The sequence below is a fragment of the Phocoena sinus genome, chromosome 15 (assembly GCF_008692025.1).
Source record: "Phocoena sinus isolate mPhoSin1 chromosome 15, mPhoSin1.pri, whole genome shotgun sequence".
NCBI classification, from domain to species: domain Eukaryota; kingdom Metazoa; phylum Chordata; class Mammalia; order Artiodactyla; family Phocoenidae; genus Phocoena; species Phocoena sinus.
Window position 1 is genome coordinate 5,553,505 of NC_045777.1, and position 19,763 is coordinate 5,573,267.

At 61.9% G+C, this 19,763-nt stretch overlaps 1 protein-coding gene across 1 annotated transcript; it reads right to left on the reverse strand.

Moving 5' to 3' along the window:
• Positions 1-2,311: 2,311 nt before the first annotated feature.
• On the reverse strand, positions 2,312-18,148 carry RBM38 (RNA binding motif protein 38). Its single transcript, XM_032605897.1, has 4 exons — positions 17,716-18,148; positions 16,852-16,975; positions 16,329-16,383; positions 2,312-3,863 (listed from the first exon to the last, which is right to left on the reverse strand). Exons 1-4 carry the CDS (start codon positions 17,950-17,952, stop codon positions 3,560-3,562), a joined length of 720 nt encoding a protein of 239 aa, XP_032461788.1. The 5' UTR covers positions 17,953-18,148; the 3' UTR covers positions 2,312-3,559.
• Positions 18,149-19,763: the final 1,615 nt, after the last annotated feature.

The following is a 19,763-nucleotide window of genomic DNA, read 5'->3' on the forward strand; positions in this document are numbered from 1 at the left end:
CTGCCTGGCAGGATCCCACCTGACTTGACCCCGGGAACCCTGACCCTTCCCTGGGCAGAGGCTGGAGGCCTGGACTACAGAAAGGGGGAATTTGCAAATCTCAGAATCAAAGGGATTGGAAAAGGCCCGAGGAGATCCCACAGGGACGCTAGGACAGAGAAGGTGGCTCCCAGTCACCCCCAGCCACCTCCCAAATCGGGGTAACCCATCTCACTTCACAGCCCAGGGCTGACCATGTGGAGTTGTCACTGGACTCTGGGGTCAGACCCAGCTGCCCAGCTCCGTGCAGGTGCTGTGCTCCCCATGCATCTCCTCCGCCCCATTCCCTGCAGCAACTCTGACCTCTGCCCGCCCCCCTTTCCCTGGCCCCAGCCTCAGATCTGCCCAGCACACTCCAGCCGGGATGGATGGTCCCAAAACTCCCGCTGGTGTCCTCCGCCAGAACCAAGTTCTGAGTGCTGGCAGGCTTCAGTTTCCCTGCTGTGCCTGGCACAGCACTGGGTGTGGGGGACACAAGGCAGACAGGCCCTGCCCCCCTGGCATCGGTGTTCTAAAGGGGGTGGGACAGAGACAGGTGAGGACGCAGATGAAGGGAGACACAGGTCAGCTGCCTGGACCGAGACTGGGGTCAGAGGAGGCCGCTGGGACAAAGACACTTCCGTGTTGAGAGCTGAAGGAGGCCGGCAGGTAAAAGCTGGAGGATTCAACAGCAGGTGCAAAGGTCCTGTGGTGGGTGAGCTGTGCCCAGTGTGGGCAGGGGCCTCAAAGACCACAGTGACAGCTTTGGCTTTTTCCTCAAGGATGATGGGGAGCCACAGAGGGGAGCTGGAGGAGCCGTGACCCTCTAGCTGCATGTTCAACAGGACCCTCTACCTGCATGTGGAGTGTAGACTGAAGAAGGATGGGGCAGAAGCAGTGAAGGGGCCACTGCAAGGGTCCAGGAGAGAGGGGGTGGTCCTGGACTGGGGCTAGAAGCAGGGGAGGGGGCCAGGAGGGGAGGAGGGGAGCAGATGTGAGACAGGCTTAGCAGGAGTCGGCTGTGAGGGTGACGGAGGGGTTCAGAGTGACCGGAGGGTGAGGGAGGGGTTCAGAGTGACCGGAGGGTGAGGGAGGGGTTCACAGTGACCGGAGGGAGCCTGGCTCACCCGCTGTGCGCAGTAGGTGAACTGCTGTGCGTGGTAGGTGAACGTGGGAGGCGGGACAGATGCACATGTTGCGTTGTGAGGCCGAGCTCCGCTCTGCAGGATTGGGGCGGCGGTCGCGGGGAGGACAAGCCTGGTGTCTGGAGGGCGACCAACCCAAAGGAGGCCAAGCCGCAACCTCCGAGCTCTGCACACACTGGCCTCCCCACCAGGAGCGCCCACTCCACTCCCCCAGATCACCAGGAGCCCCCCCGATGGCCCCTTGCCCCTGCGCAGTCCTCCCCTCCCCCGTGGCATCGACCACACTGTGCTGAGCTGGCCAGGCCGTGTCTATGCATTGCTACCCCCGCTCCCCAGACTGTGTTCACAGCACATCCGTCCACCGGGTCTCTGCTGCTGCCCCACCCCATCACCTCCGAAGCTCACCTCCCACTGACTTTCCCCTCACTGTGCCTCTCCAGCCACACTGGCCTCCTCGTCCCAGGGCCTTTGCACCTGCTGTTCCTCCTGCCTAGAACCCGCTCATTCTCCGTCACCCCCGGTGATACGTCCTGACCAGTATATGAAATTGCCCCGTCTGCATTTGCTGCATCTCCCCCGCTAGTTTGCATGCTTGCTGTGCGCCCCCAGTACGTTATAAACCCAGTGGGCAGGGCTGTGTTTTATGACTATCCCCAGTGCTTTGCATGTGACCTGGCACACGCCATTTCTTAGAATGAATGAATGAGGGAGAAAGTGAGGCAATGAGTGAATGAACCTCCTCTCCAGCCTTCACACCCCCTCCAGGAGGCCCCCGTGATTCCCTCAGTGCTGAGTCAGGGCTCCAGCTGGATGGTGGGAGAGGCTGGGACCATCCCGGGATGGAGCCCCTCTCCCACACACCCAGACGTCCCTTCCTGACTTGCGCCACGCCCGGCTGCCAGCAACCTGAGGGCAGGGGGCCTGGACACCTGCTCCTATGCCTTCTCAGCAGCTCCTGCCCAGGTTCTGCCAGCAGTGCCCTGCCTTCTCCAAGGAGCCGCCCCCTGCTCCACCAGGCTCTGGTGGAGCTGCCCAGCCTCTGCCCCCAGGGCCCTGCTCTGAGCACATCAGAGACTGAGCCCGGTGGCTATGGGGCTCAGAAGTGCCCACTTCGAGGGAAAAACTACAGACCCACTTTTTCTTTAAAGAAAACAAGTTTTATTTTTATAATCAGAACATTCTAATAAAAATATTATTAGAATCTGAGCTACTTTGCTTTCTGGGCCTTGGCTCTGCCCTGGCGTGCAGGGAAACGCCTGCCCGTGTGCAGCAGCCCCGAGGCCTCCCACTTCCCTGAGGTAGGTCTGCAGGAGCGGCCCGCAGGCCCCAACCCCCTCGGGCCTGGCCCCTCCTCCTCCAGGAGCCCCATCGCAGGCTGTGGGAACTGTCACCTCCCCCGTCCCCGAGCCCCCAAGGCAAGCGGATGTGTCTCAGCTCAATCCCGCAGCTGCTTGGGCTGGTTCATACACAGCGGGCGACACCGCGGGGGGCACTCTGGGCCTCCACCCTGCCAGCCAGGACGCTGCGGTCCAGCCCCTCGGCCCGCAACCCCGTCATGGCCGCAGGGAGGGGGACAAGCTTAAGACAACTTACTGTCTGGAGACGCCCGCCCTCTGAGGGGCTCGGGCACCCGGGCCAGCAGACACCTTATCACAGAAATACTATCACTGGCTCGTCGGGTGTAGAGCCATCGACAAAAGCGAGTCTTTCAAAGTCAAAAACAGGTTTTGGATTCTTGGTGGCGAGAGTCTCTGCTGAAAAAATAGACAGAAATTCTGAATCATCTTAGTAGCAAAACGATGATAAGAAAAAAAAGTCGCAGTGCTTCGACGTACAGGACCACGGCCAGCTGCCCCGTCGCCGGTCACTGGTGGCCCTGCCGCACCTGGGCGTCTGGGGGCCGGGGGGAGGGGGAGCGCCCCGGGGCCAGCATTTAGAAAATGGGAATTCAGGGGGCCAGTGATCCCCCCGTGCACGGTTCACAGCTCTGCAGACGGAGCAACAACAGTCCACACACGTCGCGATCCTGGGCTTCCCTGGAGCAAGGCCTCTCTGAGCGGGACAAAGTCTCTGCTCACCCCAGAGGGCCGCAGGGGTCTGTGGAGGGTCTAGAAGGCCCCACAGGATGCTGGGGGGACCGCCCGTGGGCTCCAGGGGTGCGGGAGGATGGGGACAGTGTGTGCGCAACATTCAGGTTGATCTTCAAATGGCTCTCGGTCACTCTTTTCTCTCCAAGTCCTCCCTCAAGGCGCGACGGTCCTGGGTGCAAAGAGAAGTGGTCTCTGGGCCGCCCGGGGTGCAGGCGGGGTCCCGCAGGGTCTCCCGGGGCACAGGTGCGGTGTGCACCCGCCCAGCGCGGGGTGACGGTGCCGCGGCTGCAGGGGCGGAAACGGCCCTCACTGCATCCTGTCGGGCTGTAGCTGCTGAGGCTGGTACTGCACGAAGGCAGTGCCCGCGGGGGCCGCGGCCGAGAGGGCCTGGGGCACGGCGGCCGGGTAGCCATAGCTCACAAAGCTGGCGGCTGTGGCGGGCGAGGCGGCATACGGGTACTGGTCGTAGGTGGCCGGCGGGTACTGGGCGTAGGCCGGGCTGGCCGGTGTGTACTCAATGTAGGGCGAGGACAGTGACGGGACTGGGGCCGCCGGGATCACCACGCTGGGCTGGACGATGGCTTGTGGGTAGATGTAGTGGGGGGTCAGCCTGTGGGGCCAAGCAGAGAGGGCCAGGGTCAGGGTCGGGCGACAGAGTGGGGAAACACGGCTGGCTCGGGTGGAGTGGAGGTGCCGGAAGAGCCGGGTGATGCCGTGTCCCCCCTCCGGCATCTCTACTTCCTCATCTGTAAAATGGGTGCAATTACAACAATGGTGCTCCTACCACAGGGCCTTCGCACTGGCCATGCCCACAACCGGCACAGCACTTTCCCCAGCGACCCACAGGGCTCCCACCTCCCTTTTTCAAGTCTGCACTCAAATGTCTCCTCCGTGAACCCCTCCAGGCAGCCTCCCCCATCCCACCCTACACCCCAAACACCACACATCCCTCACAGGAACAACACAACATGATTCGGGGGCAGGGGTGGGGAGTTTAAAAATGATGAACAATTTCAGCATCAAATCCAGCACAAGCCCTTCTGAGCACAGGTCCCTGTGTGATCACCCAGGTCACATGTCCATGAAGCCAGTCCTGTCCCCCCACTTCCCTGGGTTCATCTTCCCAGCATGTGCCACCCCCTGCAGTGACACCCTGCACAATTTACTTGTTTACCACATCTGTCTGCCCTGACTGCAACGTCAGCCACCCGTGAACTGACAACACAGACCTTGGCCCAGGCAGGGGCTCACTTGCTGAGTGAACGAAGACAACGATGTAGGACAAGCGTAACCGCAAAACCGCAATGGCGGTGCTGCGAAGAAAAGATGATGGCCAGAGCCTCAGGGACGAGGCGCAGCAGGCCGGCGGCCACGCCTCACACGCAGGAACTGGCTGAAACGTCCCCCAGGTTGGCCTTCAGGCAACCGCCTCATTCTACAACAGAAAAGCTGGTCTTGGAGGCGCCTCGCCCAAGGCCCCCCGGGCATCAGCCTGCGAGCCGAGAGCTGCACCCCGCGCCCGTCCCTCCTGCAGGGTGCCCACCGCGGGCTCCGCGCGTGCAGCCCTCCACTGTAGGAGCGACCCAACGCGCCGCAGACGGAGAAACTGAGGCTCGGGAAGGCAGTACCAGCAGGTGCCCGCTCCGCAGCCAGCGCCGGGCCCCACGGCAGCGGTGGACACACGGCGGCCTCGGCGGGGCAGACGCCGTGGCCTCCAGCATCGGCCCCTCCTCCTCCTCTCGGGCCCGCACAAGTCACACGGGATGGGGCTGACGTGGTTACACACCTGGGGGCCGCCCCAGCGTCCCTCCACGCCTGTGAGACAGGCCCCGGACCCCCGGCCTGCCCCCCTTCCATTCCGAAGAGAAGCTGCTTTGAAAGAAAAAGGGAACCGTCCCCTCCCGGCGCTCCCGCAGGCCTGCCAGGGGCAGAAACTGGGGCAGCTCTGGGAGAGCAAGTGGACAGAAAGCCGGGCCCTGGAAGCTGGGCTCCCTGCCCCCGCCAGGCCCCTCGGCATCCAGCAGCCCTCCCTCCCGAATAAGCACAGGGGCTCAGTGGGTCCCGGCGGCACCCCTGGGAACAGCGAAAAAGCAGAGAAACCCGAGTGTCGTCCACAGGGACGGAGCAGCGTCCAGTGTCCCCAGACCGCCCCACGTGGCAGCAGGACGAGGTCCACGCTCAGCCCCCAAGCCGCTCCCCTCCACGCTGCCAGGGGAGAAAACCAAGCCGCAGAACAGAGATACTGTTTATGCAAAACTGTGGTATTTATACTGAATGGTGATAATGTTCACGCTAAAAAAATCAAATGTGTATTTATATCCGCGCTGAGGACGGGAGAGGTGGAGTTGTATGGAAATGCCATTTTTATGGGTCCAAGAGCTGACTGAGGGCAACTTTATGTGGGGCGATGTTCTGAACACAAAGAAAAGGCCTGGAAGGAGGCTGTGTAAGGGTTGCATGTGGGTCCAAGCATCTCTAAAAGGCAAAAGGATTCACAGACACAAAGGGGAATGAGAAGCACTACTCACAACCAAAAAGGAAAAGCAAGCGCCCCCCCGGCACCCACCCGGCCTCCACCCGGCACCCCCCCGGCACCCACCCAGCACCCAGCCAGCACCCACCCGGCATCCACCCAGCACCCACCCAGCACCCACCCAGCACCCATCCAGCACCCATCCAGCACCCATCCAGCATCCATCCACTGATGAATGGACTTCCAGACTGCCACGTACCCACGCCAAGGAGGAGTATTCCACCATAAAAAAGAATAACGCACTGACACACGCCACTGTGTGGATGGACCTTGAGGACACGACGCTGAGCGAAAGAGGCCAGACACAGAAGGCCACAGACTGAATGATTCCCTTCACGTGACATCTCCAGAAAAGCAAACCCAGGAAGAAAGTGGTTACACTGCAGGGGCTTCGGAAAGCAGGGGAGGGGAGTGACTGCTACGGGCCTCCTTCCGGGAGACGACAAAGTTCTGAATCAGACGGTGGTGATGACTGCGTGACTCCGTGAATATATTTCATGCCCTAGACCAGCAGATTTGAGAGTACGCGTGCCTTACCACAACAAACGCACAAATACAAGGGGCAAATCCTGAGCGAGGGGTGAACGACCCAGCGAGGAAAGAGCTGGGGTGGCGACGGGCACCACAGCCCCATGGATCCAGCAGCGAACCCCTGGGGGTGAGAGCCTGGGCACACCTGGCCTGTCCCGGAGGGGACCCAGCTCCCCCCGGCCAGGGAGTTCCTACACCGGGTCCCCGCCTCCCCGTCGTTTGCCCTCCTGGGTGGCAGCACTCCTACGGTCGCCAAGGCCACACACTGCTGCTTGTCAGGAAGCCAGGCAGCTTTGGCCAGGAACCCTGCACCCAGGCCATGGCACCCATTCTCCCTCTCCGCCCTATTAGGAGTTTCTGCTGCCCGCCCCCTCCTGCCTCCCTGGTGGGAACAAGAGCCCTGAACAGAGCAGGGCCTGGGTTCGAATCCCACCTTGGCCTCCCAAGCTGCAACCAGCCTTCTCACGTGTCTGCGCGTGTACTCTGGGCGAGGATGCAGCAGTGAGCAGACGACCCAGCCCCTGGCCTCTCAGCGCTTGGATTCCAGAGGCACACAAACATACCAACCCGTGAGCCAGAGCTGGGAGTGGTCGGGAGAGGCTTCTCGGAGGAGGGGGCAGCTGCTCAGAGCCTGAGCTCCTGGCCCATCTCCCCCACTGGACCTCACGTGAGCAGGTGGTGTCTCGCCCAGGGCCGAGCCACGGGAGGGGCTGGACACGCAGTGCTGACCAACAGCCGGTGGGCACAGACCCCTCCGAGAAAGGAAAGGGGCCCCGGCTGCCCGCATGTCTCTGAAAAGGAGCCAGTGGAGACACGATGGAGCCTGTCTTGGTGCGGTGCCCACTGTGCTGTCCTGGGCATCATCAATGCCCCTACCACGTGAGCCCCACGCAGCTCCCGGAACCCTAGAACATTCCTTAGTGGGAAGCTACGGAAGCTTTGAGCCCAGAACTTCTCCCAACACGGGCAGGCACACCACTGCTTCAGACAGCATTTGCTAAAAATGTGGATCCCCGCAGACTGCCAAGTCAGATGGGGTCCGGGAATCTGCATCTGACAGGCCCCCGGAGATTCAGACACACACTGACACTACAGAACCACTACCTGGACCAGGCACACACTGTCCCCACGGCAGAAGTACCCGGGGCTCTGAAATGACGGGTTTCTGGCCACACCTGCCTCAAGGCTGCTGGCCAAGGCAGCTGTCACATTTACCAGGTTTCTGACACTCAGTGTCGTCAGGACTAAGCTCTGCTCTGGCCACCACAGAGCTGCCCTGCTGGGGGAAGCTCAGACACGGTGTGGGCGAATAAGCTTCAGGGTGAGAGGAAGGGGGACTCCCTTGCTTCCTGGCCTGCGGGGACATTGCGTGTCTGTATTTGTTCACCTGTTTCCCTCAAGCACCCTGTCCCCACTCCCCCACTCTGTTTGTGAAAAGCCCAAGATGACTTATGAAGCATTTCACAGCCATAAAATAGGTGCTGCTGTTACCCTATTTCCCAGAGAGGGAAACCAAGGCTCAGAGAGGCCGAGGCACTAGCAGTCACACGGCCAGGGAGACAACGGCTGGTGTGGGTTCTGCCACTGGGTTAAGCACTGCTGAGTCAAGGTGGGAGGAAGCTGCAAAGCTCCCCCCCACCCCCAGGAAGGGGACCGAGGCCCTCAGCTCTGCGCTAAAGTTACAGAGCTTCTGTGAGCCTCAGTTTTCCCATCTGTAAAACGGGTCTGGCAGAGGCTGACGTCAGGGCTAGAGAACTGAGACCCTCCACCAGAACGGCATTTCTCAGCCTCAGCGGCTCTGCCCCCAGCGGACACTCAGCTGCGTCTGGGACATTCCTGGTGTCACACTGGGGGTTGGGGGGTGCCAGTGGCAGCCAGCAGGTGGAGGCCAGGGACACTACCAACAGCGCACAGGATGCGTCCCCCCCACCCCCCCCCACCCCCCCCGCCGACCACAAAGAATCCTCCAGCATCACGGTAAGGTCGAGACCCTGCTGTAAACTGCAAAGAAAAAGGCAAATACCATTGTCACAACCACTGACACCCATGCAGAGGGCTGGGAAGAGGCCAGGCAGGGACCAAGGGACTGAGCTGGTGCACACACACCGCCCCCCCACGGGAACCCACTGGACTCCGATGAAAAGGAAACCCCCAGGCAAACCACCGGCTGGCCCCATCTGAGCACAGTCCCTGCGCCCCCTCCCCAGGCCCGCACACCACAACGGGGGAGGTCTCACGCGCCTGGCACCGGGGAACAGGGTGCGCGTCCAGCGGGTTCCTCAGCGCCCCACCAACTCCCCATAAAGGTCAGGGTGCTGCTGGCCTCCGTGTGCTTGCTCTGCAGGCCTCTGAAAAGGGCACAGGCCTGGCACGCTCTGTCCTCGGGGACTCCCCTGCCCACGTCCACCCCGCCCCACCCCCGGTCCCCCAATTCCCCCCGTTCCCCCCCAGTCCCCCAGCAGCAAGCCTGCATGCCACCCAGACCTGGCAGGCCTGCTGCGCAGCCCCCTACCCTGCGGCCAGGGGTCGTCTTAAAAACAGTCCGGGAGGGGCTTCCCTGGTGGCGCAGTGGTTGAGAGTCTGCCTGCCGATGCAGGGGACACGGGTTCGTGCCCCGGTCTGGGAAGATCCCACATGCTGCGGAGCGGCTGGGCCTGTGAGCCATGGCCGCTGAGCCTGCGCATCCGGAGCCTGTGCTCCACAACGGGAGAGGCCACAACAGTGAGAGGCCCACATACAAAAAAAAAAAAAAAAAAAAAAAACAGTCCAGGAGACCATGCCACTCAGGCACGTCCCCACAGGGGCCTCCCCTTTGCCCAGAGCCAAACCCTGACTGCTCCCCACCCCCCAGGGCCTCCCTCAGCCTACCTCCCCAGCTTACCTCCAGCCCACTGTCCCCACTCCGGCCACCCAGAGCTCCTTTCCGTCCCCCAGACTGCACATGCTTCTCCGAGCACACGGCCTTTGCACCTGCTGCTCCCGCTGCTGGCAGGCTCCTTCCCACAGCTCAAACCTCACCTCCTCGGAGGCCTTCCCCGACCACGCCCCCCCCCGCCGGCCTTACTTCCTTCCTACAACCCCACACCACCTTGTCATCCATCTTTGTGCCGCTGTCTTCCCCACGAGAATGCAAGCCCCACGAGGGCGGGAACCTGGCCTGGACGGCTGGGTCCCAAGCGCCTAGCCAACCCCTGCCAAATGCCAAGGGCCCTGCGGGCACCCGGTGGCAAAGGGGCCCCTCCGGGGCTGCTGCCGCTTCCTAGGCCGGGAGTCACGGCCCTGGGGAGGCAGAGGAAGTAGCCCGGCCGGCACAGCCGGGGACCCTGGGGAAGCAGAACCCGCAGCCTCAGTTCAAGTCTGGCTCTTCACCTGCCAGCCTCGGCCTCGACCCAGGGGCCGGGACTGCCCCCTCTCCACACCCCGGAGACCCCCTCCTCGAGCCTGAGGGAGGGCAAGATCAGCCCCCTCCCAGCCCAGCCCCATGGAGGGCAGCCCGGGGACCTGGAGGCAAAAGCAAACCAGCTAGCAGGACGGTCAGGTTTGGGGTCAGAACCTAAAAGTCAGTTGACCCGATGCCCAGGGCCAGGGCAAAGCAAACCCCCAAACCCCCAGATTGGGAAGAGGGCTGCAGCCGGCCAGGTTCAAAAGGCCAGACCAGGGCTTCCCTGGTGGCGCAGTGGTTGGGAGTCCGCCTGCCGATGCGGGGGACGCGGGCTCGTGCCCCGGTCTGGGAGGATCCCACATGCCGCGAAGCGGCTGGGCCCGTGAGCCATGGCCGCTGAGCCTGCGCTCCGCTACGGGAGAGGCCACAACAGTGAGAAGCCCGCGTACCGCCACAAAAAAAAAAAAAAAAAAAAAAAAAGCCATACCATCCTGGGGGGGTACATGCTCAGGCTGAGCACCCCCTGCTGAAAGGGTGATGGCCGAGATCTCTGCCCAGACCCACGCACCCAGGGCAAGCGGCACACAGCCAGGAGCCAGCCAGCTGCCTCGGCCGATGGAGACCAGGGCGGTGGGCGAGGACCGAGTCTGGGTCCTGGCCGTGCCTGTCCAAGTCTATCGGCCCTCTCTGGCCACGTTTCCCCATGGGTAAACTGAGGGTGCTACAGAGTCCAACAGAGCCTCCCCTGGAGCCCTGAAGGCAGAGGTCTTGGGGTCTGCCCAGGAGCGTCCGGGGACACTGGGGCAGGTGAGGGGGCTGAGGGAGCCGGCGCCCGGGAGACAGACGGGCATGCCGCCCACACACTCAAAGCAAAACTGTCAGCGAAAAGGGATCAGCTGCAGCCCCAAGCACTCATTTTGTGAATGCACAGCTACCCCCAAAAATAGAAATAAAAAAGGCAAATGAGCCCATTTCACTTTCTCTGCTCTCTGGAGGTTCGGCCTGAGGGGTCGGAGAAGCCGGCGGCCGCTGGGGCACAACTCAGGATCCTCAGGCCGGGGAGGGGCCTCCCAGGGCTCTCCGGAGGGGGGACATCCAGGTTCCCTGGGGCCATCAGACCACAAAGCAGGTAAAACACATCTCCCGCGGGGTAGTGCCAGACCCTGGCCCGGCATCTCCACCGGAACCCGTCCAAACCCAGACACCCGCTCTTCCCCCCAAACTGCAGCCTCCCCTCACTGCCAAGACCAACTGATCCACCATTAGCTCAGGCCCAAAGTTCTGGAATCTTCTCAGACTTTCTTTCACACGTTCTTTAAATGTGTTCAGAATCCCACAGCTCCTGACTCCCGGGCGGCCACCATGGCCTCGCGTGTGGACTGGATCACTGTGAGGTCCCCTAGTGGCGCCCCGACCCTGGCCTTGGTGGTTCAGGCCTACCCAGCAGCTGAAGAGACGCTACAAGTGACCCAGCCCTCATCTGCTCAGGGCCCCCAGCGGCCCCCCAGCACTCAGGCAAATCCGAACACTCCCCTGGGCCACCGACGTCCTACGTGAGCTGAGGCCAACCTGCTGGGCCTCTGACCCCGCCAATCTCCCACCACTCACACCAGCCTCCCCTGCCCAGCTGCCCCTCTCCCCGCAGAGCGCCTGTCGCCACCCGAGCCGCCACCGCTCTGCCAAAGGAAGCTCCGTAATCACGAGCAGGGCCAGGGCTCCCTCCGTCTCCACAAAGTCCCCAACCTGCCACAAACTGGCTGAACGAAAGCACAGCTTCCTCCTTTCAGCCACGTGGGAGGGGTCAGGAGAATGATCCAGACCCACCCCGCCCCCCCCCGTCAGCACGCTGCAGGGCACGCATCACATCCACATGGCAGATGGGGAAACTGAGGCTCAAGGGCGAAAACTCGTCGTGACAACAAAGGGTCACAAAGACAAGTCGTGGGGCTTCCAGGCTCCTTACACAGCCTCCTCCCGCTGCAGTGAGAAGGGGCGGCCCGGCCCACTTGGGAGCCCCCCACCCGGGTCCCTGCTCTGGGACACACCCGTGAGGCCAAGTGAGACGCCCACATCAGCCTGCGAGTGGTCAGGCCTCTCCCTTTGACCAGAGGCTTCCTGACGAGGTCTCGGTACGGGGGCCCCTCCTGCCAGGGCCACTGGGGCCGGCGAAGAGCTCATCCTTGGACAGAAGCCCGAGAACCGCCCCTGAGGCCAGTGTCTGTTACAGCAGACGGGGACAAACAACAGGTGTGCGCGGGCCGCCCGCCAGGGAGGGCCACGCGCCGGCCCACTCCTCGCTCCAGCGAGTGCCAAACAGGAAGCGACGGGCTGGGGAGGGACAGGGCCACCCCAGACACCCTGAAAGTAAAAACAAGCCACGTGATGCCACCCGGGAGGGCACCAGCTTCCTCTCTGCCCCCATACCCTCCGGCTCTGACCTCACTTCCTGCCACACCTCCAAGGTGCGGGCCCCCTGTTCAGGCGCTGTGACTCCCCCCGGCTTTATTTACTTCGTATCATGAAATCACGAGAGACTCTCCGGAAAGCACAAACACAGCAGAGAGAGGCCCCAAGGGCCCTCCCGTGGGGTCCCCAGAGGTGACGTCTCATAACCCAACATGCTACCAAACCCAGGAGGCGCACGCCGGAGCATCGCTCTGAGCTCAGCTCCGGGCCTGGCTCGAATTCCACCAGTTCGGGGGTGTCCTCAGGTGTAAGTCCATGATTCTGTATCACACGCACAATCACCCACCCACCGTTACAATCTCGACACAGGCCTGTCCCAGGCCACGAGGCCCTCCACCGGCCAGCTGCCCTGTTCAGCTGTCCCCGTCACCACCTCGGCCCTCACGTGCCCACGTGGATGTCTAATGGCCTGGCTTCCCCGCCAGAAAGCAAAATGGAGAACCAACCACACCTTTTTTATTCAAAGTATCCAGCAGGCGCTCAACAAATACTGGATGAATGAAAGATTCTGGGAACAGCTCTCGGCCTTCTGCCCAGCCCACTGTGCTCCGTGACATCGTCCTGTCACTCTCTGGCCCCTCTCCTCCCCTGGGGACCCAGACACTCTGCTCAGACCCCCTGGGCAGGCACACACCCACAGCCTGGTCACAGTAAGGGCAGCAGGTCTCCATCTGGGCACTGGGGCCCTTCACACAGAGGGTGTAGGGGCCTGAAACTCCAGGCCGAACAACGTGTGCACATGCCGGGGAGAGGGTCCCATCCCCAGTCGGCCCTGGGAGGTGGCACCGACACAGTCCCCACCCCGCAGACGGAGAGATGAGCCCGGAGAGAAGGGGCTGGGCCTGGCCTTGAGCCCCGGGGCCTTGCTCCAGCACGAGGCCTGCCTGACACCCAGCAGCCCCAGCAGGTCCTGCCATCTGGGACCTAGAGACTGGCCCCAACCTGGCACCGAGGGGGGCGGCTTGCGGTGGACGGCTGTGGAGCCCACAACAAGGCACCCTTAAGAAGCTGGGGTGGGGAGCTGAGCCCGGAGAAGCAGTTGGCCCTTCAAAAATAACCCAAGGGGAGGCTCCCAGTGCAGCCAGGCCTGGGACAAACCTCAGCTCCTACAAGCCTCAGGCTCAGGCCTGGACAGACAGCCCTGACACTGGGAGGCCCCTTCCAAGCCAGACCGAACACTCTGCCTGGGCCTGGGCCTGGGCGTGCAGTCTGCTGACTGTCCCACCCCATCAGCAAAGGGCCGGTCGGTTGGGTGGCCTATGGCCGCAGTCCCCCCCGCCGGGATTGAGCCCCCTGCCACCTGCCAAAGAAGCCTTCTCCAAACCCTAACCTTAACTCTAACCCTCGGCCCCACGTAGTTAACATGACAGAAGTGTCCCGGTCGCGTCAGGTCCTGAAAAATCCCATTCTTGAAGAAAAGAAAAACTGCGGGCAGGGAATCCAAGCAAAAAGCAGCGAGTGTAAAAGTTCTTTGGCAAATCTTTCCATGCTGACATTTACGACCCAGCCAGATGAGGATTCCGCAGTGGCCTTGCCCAAAAGCAAGCTGTGGAATCTTTAGAGCTGTCCCAGGCACACGATCGGGGCCAGAAAGTCGGGGAAAGTTCCGCGGGGCAGGAGAGGGTTAACGGGTTTGCAAACTCTGGGCTGCCCGGGCCTTGCTGCCAACCCAGAGCCAACACCACTGACCGCTGAGTCAGGCCCGGCCGAGCCCAGGCCCGTTGTTTGCAAAATCAAAAGGGACGCTGACGGCCCAACTCTCCAGCCAGGCGGGCGGGTACTGGGAGGAGACAGCTGACCCCAAAAGCCCGGCCCGGCACCCTTCCTGCCCCCTGGGGTCTCAGCAAGGCCTGGTGGGAGGCGGCACAGCTCTGAGAGGCTGCGGTCCACCGGCCGCTGGAAATACAGAGCTGGACTGTCCCTCTGATCCTTGTCCCTGTTTGGGTCTCCACCCCCCTGGTAACCAACAAATAGGGCCAGAGGCCTCTTCATCGTCACAGGTATTAAATGGCCAGCCAACAGATTCACTTACAAAACACTGTCGCCTGCAGTCGGGAGCACATGGCAGTAAAATCGGTGACCAACGCCTGACCACCCTCCCATGGGTGGTGCGCTGAGGACCACGAGGGAAACGGTCGGAGCACCCTTCCCACCCGCCCGCCCCAGAGAGCAGTGGTTGAGAGCACGTGTTCCAGAGCCAGCCCGCGTGGGTTCAAATCCTGTCACTTCAGCCACCCTGGACAGGTTGTTAACCTTCTTAACCTTTCTTTGCCACGGTTTCCCCACCTAAGAAGCAAGAGTAATATAGGTGCCAACCTTAGAGAGCTGCCGTGAGGGCAGGAGAGAAGGCAGACAGGTACGGAGCCCCTGGCCCCATGTGCCAGCACTGCCTCAGGTGGTTGTTATTCCCATTTTCCAGATGAGGAAAGTGAAGGCTCAGAAAAGAACATCTGTTGCCAAGATGGACCAACTGGTAAGTGACAAGGTCAGCATTTGAACCCGGGTCTGCAGGCTCCGGGGGCCAAGTGCTGGTGCTCACCAAGTCCCAGAGGCAGTTGTGACAGATCAAAAGGGAGCCCAGGCTCGGGCGGGAAGCTACGGTCGCATCTCAAGCAGGAAAGAGCCGCACGTGCTCGAGGCTCACGCCCGGATCTCCATGCCAGCCCCTGGCCCAGCCCCTGCCCCGGGGAACAGAGCCAGGGCTGTGGAAAGTGAGGAACACCCTCCTCGTATGGCCTGAACCCAAACAGGAAGAACCTGGGTGATGGCAGGAAGACGGGGGTGTCCCCAAACACCTTCCAAGATGGCTGCAGACACAGGTGAAGCAGATCCCAGGACAAGAAGGAAACCAGAACCCCCTGTTCGCTGCCGCCCTCCAGGCTTCCTCTCAGGAGGACGGACCGGGACCTGGGCTCACACACTTCCTCCAGTTCACGTGGGGGCCACAGAGGCTGCCTGTCAGGGTAAACAGCCCCGAATCATGGCTGACCTGCCCAGTCCACCCAAGTCCAGCTCCCAGCCTGCTCCAGCGCCCGGTTCACGCTGCCCCAGTGAGCCAGGTGGCCCCTTAAACCAAGCCTCTGGGGCAGGTACACACACGCTCACACACACACACACACACACACGTACACACTTGCAACTTTCAGCACAAAACGCAGGGTCTGGGATTCAGGCTCTGACAGCTTCAGAAGTTCTAACATTCTAAAAGGGGCTGCCTGTTCTACAACTGGCCCCCCAGAACAAACCCCCATCCCCATCAGCACACTCCCTGCACGGGGGCACACGGCCGACATCAATCACAGGGCTGGGAAGTCAGCCGGCATGGCAGGCTCCTTTGTGCCCCTAAAGTTTCTGTCCTTTCCCAAGCAGCTGCTAGACCTTATTAGACGTTTAAAAAAAAAAAAAAAGACAACGACGAAGGCCCTTTTCGGATGGAGCAGGCTGCGACACACTGCTCTAAAGCACAGCAGACGAACGGCCACAGGCCGGGCCCACTCAGGTGGGGACGTCTGGCCCTGTTCCCGGCTCACCTGTTGCAGCTTCGCAAACACTGGACCGGTTGGCAGTGACCTGCTGCCGCCATCTGTCGGGCACTGGAGCAGGTCAGAGGGGCACCCTCAAAGAACCTGGCCTGGTTCCTAGTCGGCAAACCCTTCCAGCATACTTACCTAACCTGCATGGGGCCCGTGCCAGGCCTCCACCCACAGAACTCAGAGGTGCTGTCACCATCCCATATCACAGGTGAGGAAACTGAGGCACTGGTGGCTGCGTGAGCGGAGGTCACGCACCCAGCGAGGGGAAACCGGGATCTGAACCCAGGCCACAGGCTCCAGAGCTCATGCTCCCCATGTCTCTGTGGTGCGGCCTTTTCCGGGGGACAGAGAAACGCAACCTGCCTTCTCCCCCTTCTCCCAGCTTGTCTCCCTCCCACTCCCAAAACACAATCACGCTTCTGAAAGGCTGGAGCAAAGGTCGGTTCTCAGACACAGAAAGGTGGCTGCAGACAGCGCAACCGACCACCGTGGGGTCGGCGGTCCCAAGGTAAGAGGCTCCCTCAGACCGATGGGCGCCTGCACTAGAAGACCCAGGAAGCTCACAGCCCCCTGGCCTGGCTTCCAAGGCCTGTTTACCACCCCCCATCCCAGCCAGCCCCGTCCACTCACCCGTAAGTCCGCGGGATCAAGGCGGGGTGCAGCTGCTGCACGCCGATGGCAAAGCCTAAAACGAGGGACCAGTTAGGGGCCCGGCCTGACACAGGAAAGCACCTCACAACCATCCACCTCTAACCCAAAGCGTTAACCAGCTTCCTTTCCCCTCCCAAGCCACCTCCACGTGAACCCGAAACTCCCAACCGAAGGAGGCCAAGGGACCCGAGAGGCAGCAGCCTCTGGGTGTCGGTCCTCCCAACCTCCAGCCCCAGGGAGCAACTTCCTCCCTCCGGTGAGGACAGCTGACAACCGGGTGACGCGCCCTCCTCGCCCTGTCCCACCGGCACACACAGCCAGAGGAAAGGGTTCAGCTTCCAAGCTGGGAGATGACTGCTCTGAGATGGCTCTCTGGGAGCACATGACAGCCGACTGCCACCCCTTGGGGGGGGGGGGGGGGGCGGGCGCTTTTTCCACCCGACAGATACCAACGCTGAATATAGCAACCAGAAGTGCCAGGGAAGGAAAACAAGGCTCTCACCCGTCTGAAGGCTCCGCGGCTTGGCACCCAGATAGGCCAGGTTCACGTTGGCCTTGCGGCCGTCAATGTTGGGGTTAGGGTCTTTGCAAGCCCTCTCAGCTGCCGCCCGGTCAGCCATGGTCACCTGGAGGAGCACAGACGCATCAGGGGCTTCACTTGCCGGCGGGGGGAACAGAGAGAGGGCTCTAGAGCCCTGGCACGGGGCCCTCGTTTCCCCCCGCCCCGGGTGCCCATTACCCAAGGCGTCCAGCCCAGTCCCCTCTGACCCCAGCCTGGGGCCCTCCCAAAGCTGCCCCTGGGCCCCGGCTCCTCCCCCCGAGTTCAAGTGCTAGGAAACACTGCCCTCAAGGACGGAAACAACCACCAAGGAAGACACGGCCACCCTGAAGGGAGGCAGGGGTCCCGGCCAGTGGGGACTACAAACCTCCTCGTGGGAGGGGTTTAGGGACACCCTAGTTAGAAAGGAAGTAGAAGCGGTGTCTTCAGTCCCATTTTTACTTAGGTTGTTTGGCGTGTCTGAGGGGGCTGCTAGAAAATAAAATGGGGGTTGCTTCAGAGCTCCTGAGCGCCCGGAGCTGAAGCCCGGCTCTTCGCTCGCTTGTTGCTCCAGGAAGTGCCGAGAACCTCTCCACAAACTTCGGAGACCTAATTGAACACAGCGGCTCTCCCTTTAAACCGGGCGTGGGGAGGGGTCAGGGAGACGGGGCCTGGGGGGCGGGGGCAGGACCGGCTGGAGCCCGAGAGGGGGCAGCAGGTGCCGAGCCGGCGGGAGGCGCCCGGGGCTGGCGTGCGCCCGCCGGCTGACTCAGCGGCCCGGCCGCGATAAGTGCGGGGCGGGGAGCGCCCGGCCGCGGGGCCACTTACGAAGCCGTAGCCGCGGGACTTCCCCGTCTGACGGTCGGTGATGACCACTGCCTCCTCGATGTCCCCGAAGCCCTCGAAGTACTTCCTGAGCGAGGCGTCGGTGGTGTGGTAGGGCAGGCCGCCCACGAAGATCTTGGTGAACGTGGTGTCCTTCTGCGAGCCGTGCATGGCGCCGAGGGCGGCCGGCGGCCGCGGGAAGCCCGCGCTCGGGGCGCACGGCGCGGGCTGCAGCAGCATGGGGGGCGCCCCGCCGCCTACGGACCCGGGCCGCGTGGGGCTGCGCTCATTGGGGGCGGCGGGGAGCGAGCGGGGCAGCAGGGGCGCCGGCCCAGCCGCCGGGCCCGTCCACTCGCGGGTCGCTCCCGCTCTACGCGCGGCACTGCGCTGCGTCGCGTTCGTGCCGGCGCTGCGGGAACTCTGCGCCCCGTGGCCCACCCTGGCTTTGTAGTCGGCCCCGCCCCCGGCCCGCCAGGCCACGCCCCTGGCGTCCTGCCCCGCCCCCTCATCCCCGCCCGGGCGCGCGGGGGCCGCCGGGAGGCGTAGTCCGGCCCCGCCACCACGCCCCACGTGCCCTGGTGAAGCCCAGGGGCAGGGCGAGCACAACGGTAGGGAGCGCATCCGGGTGTTTTGGGGGCACCAATACGTGCTCACTGGGTTCCTGGCCCCTGCTCTCGAGGAGCGCACCGTCTAGTGAATCAGATGTAAACGATTCAGACCATGCTGAGTGAGTGAATCGTTTCCCCAGTGCAGCTTGCGGTACAGGAACTCATATTAAAGGTGAAACAGCCTTTGTTTTTATATGTAAATGTAATTTGTTTGACGAATATTTATCAGGGCGTGGGGGATGCAGAAATGCACGCAACACACTGTACCCCACAGAGCTTCCATGAACAAGACAAACAGGTAAATATACAATGTACTATCCATTAAGAAATAAATCAGGGTGCTGCCATCCAGGAGTGGCCAGAGTGGTCCCAGAGGCCCCTCTGAGAAGGTGACTGGACAGGGGAAGTAGTTCTGGCCTCCTCAAAAGTCCATCCCTGTGCCAAGGATCCCTCCATCTCTATGGGCCATCGTTGGGGTAAAACAAGCAGAGGGTGGCCCTGTTCCCTCTGTTCCCTTCCCCAGCCCTAGAAACAGGCCCACCCCTGGGTCTCTGTAGCAGGACCCGCTACAGAATTGTCAGGGCACCTTGTCCAAAGTTATTAGGAATTTCATGTCTGACAAGAGCACTGAACCCGAGGCCCTGGCACCAGCACCCCGCCACCAGTGGGTCACACGGCCGTGCAGAGCCAGGCCCTGAGGATCTCAAACCCTCCACATCAGTAGGAAACTAATGACGCACCAGCATTGTGATGTCCTGTGCAGTCGGGACTCTGCTGTGGACGAAAAATGTCACCTGCCATGTCAGTAAACAAAAGATGTTGCGGCCATCAGCCACTGCAGCCACCCCCAACTGTGTACCCTGAGGGGATTCAGGGTGGAAAAAAACAGGATACTGGCCCTAGATGGTTAAGGTGCACATCAAAGGAAAGATTTCAATGAGCCCAGACTCTTGCATGTTCGCATACGTAGAAAAGCGCTAAATTCGCTAACTTGAGATGTCTGGTTTTTCTTTAACTAACAGTGATCTTTTGATGTTCCCACGTTTTGGTTTTTTGTTGCAAAAACTCCTCTATATCCTGGCTCCTCCCTGACCTCTTTGGAGCAGTCCCTGAGAGCTGCTTCAAGGGTTCGAGTCCTCAGAAAGTCCGCCAAGTAAAACATAATTCTTAACTTTTAGGTTGCGCTTTTTTTTTCAAGTTACCACTGCTCTGAGCGGGGTCGCTCCTCGTGACCCCAGCTCCTGGCGGACTGAGGGGTACAGGGAGGCAGGCGAAGCGTTCACTAGTCTTTCAGGTGTTTATCAGGCACCTTCTCTGTCAGGCTGCGTTTGATTCCAGGCCCAGACCAGCTGTGCCTCAAGCCCCTGGACTCCCTGACCCCGCGCGCCACCCGGCAACCATTGGTCTGACCCTTCCTTCCCCCCAAACCCCCGCCCCAGCCCC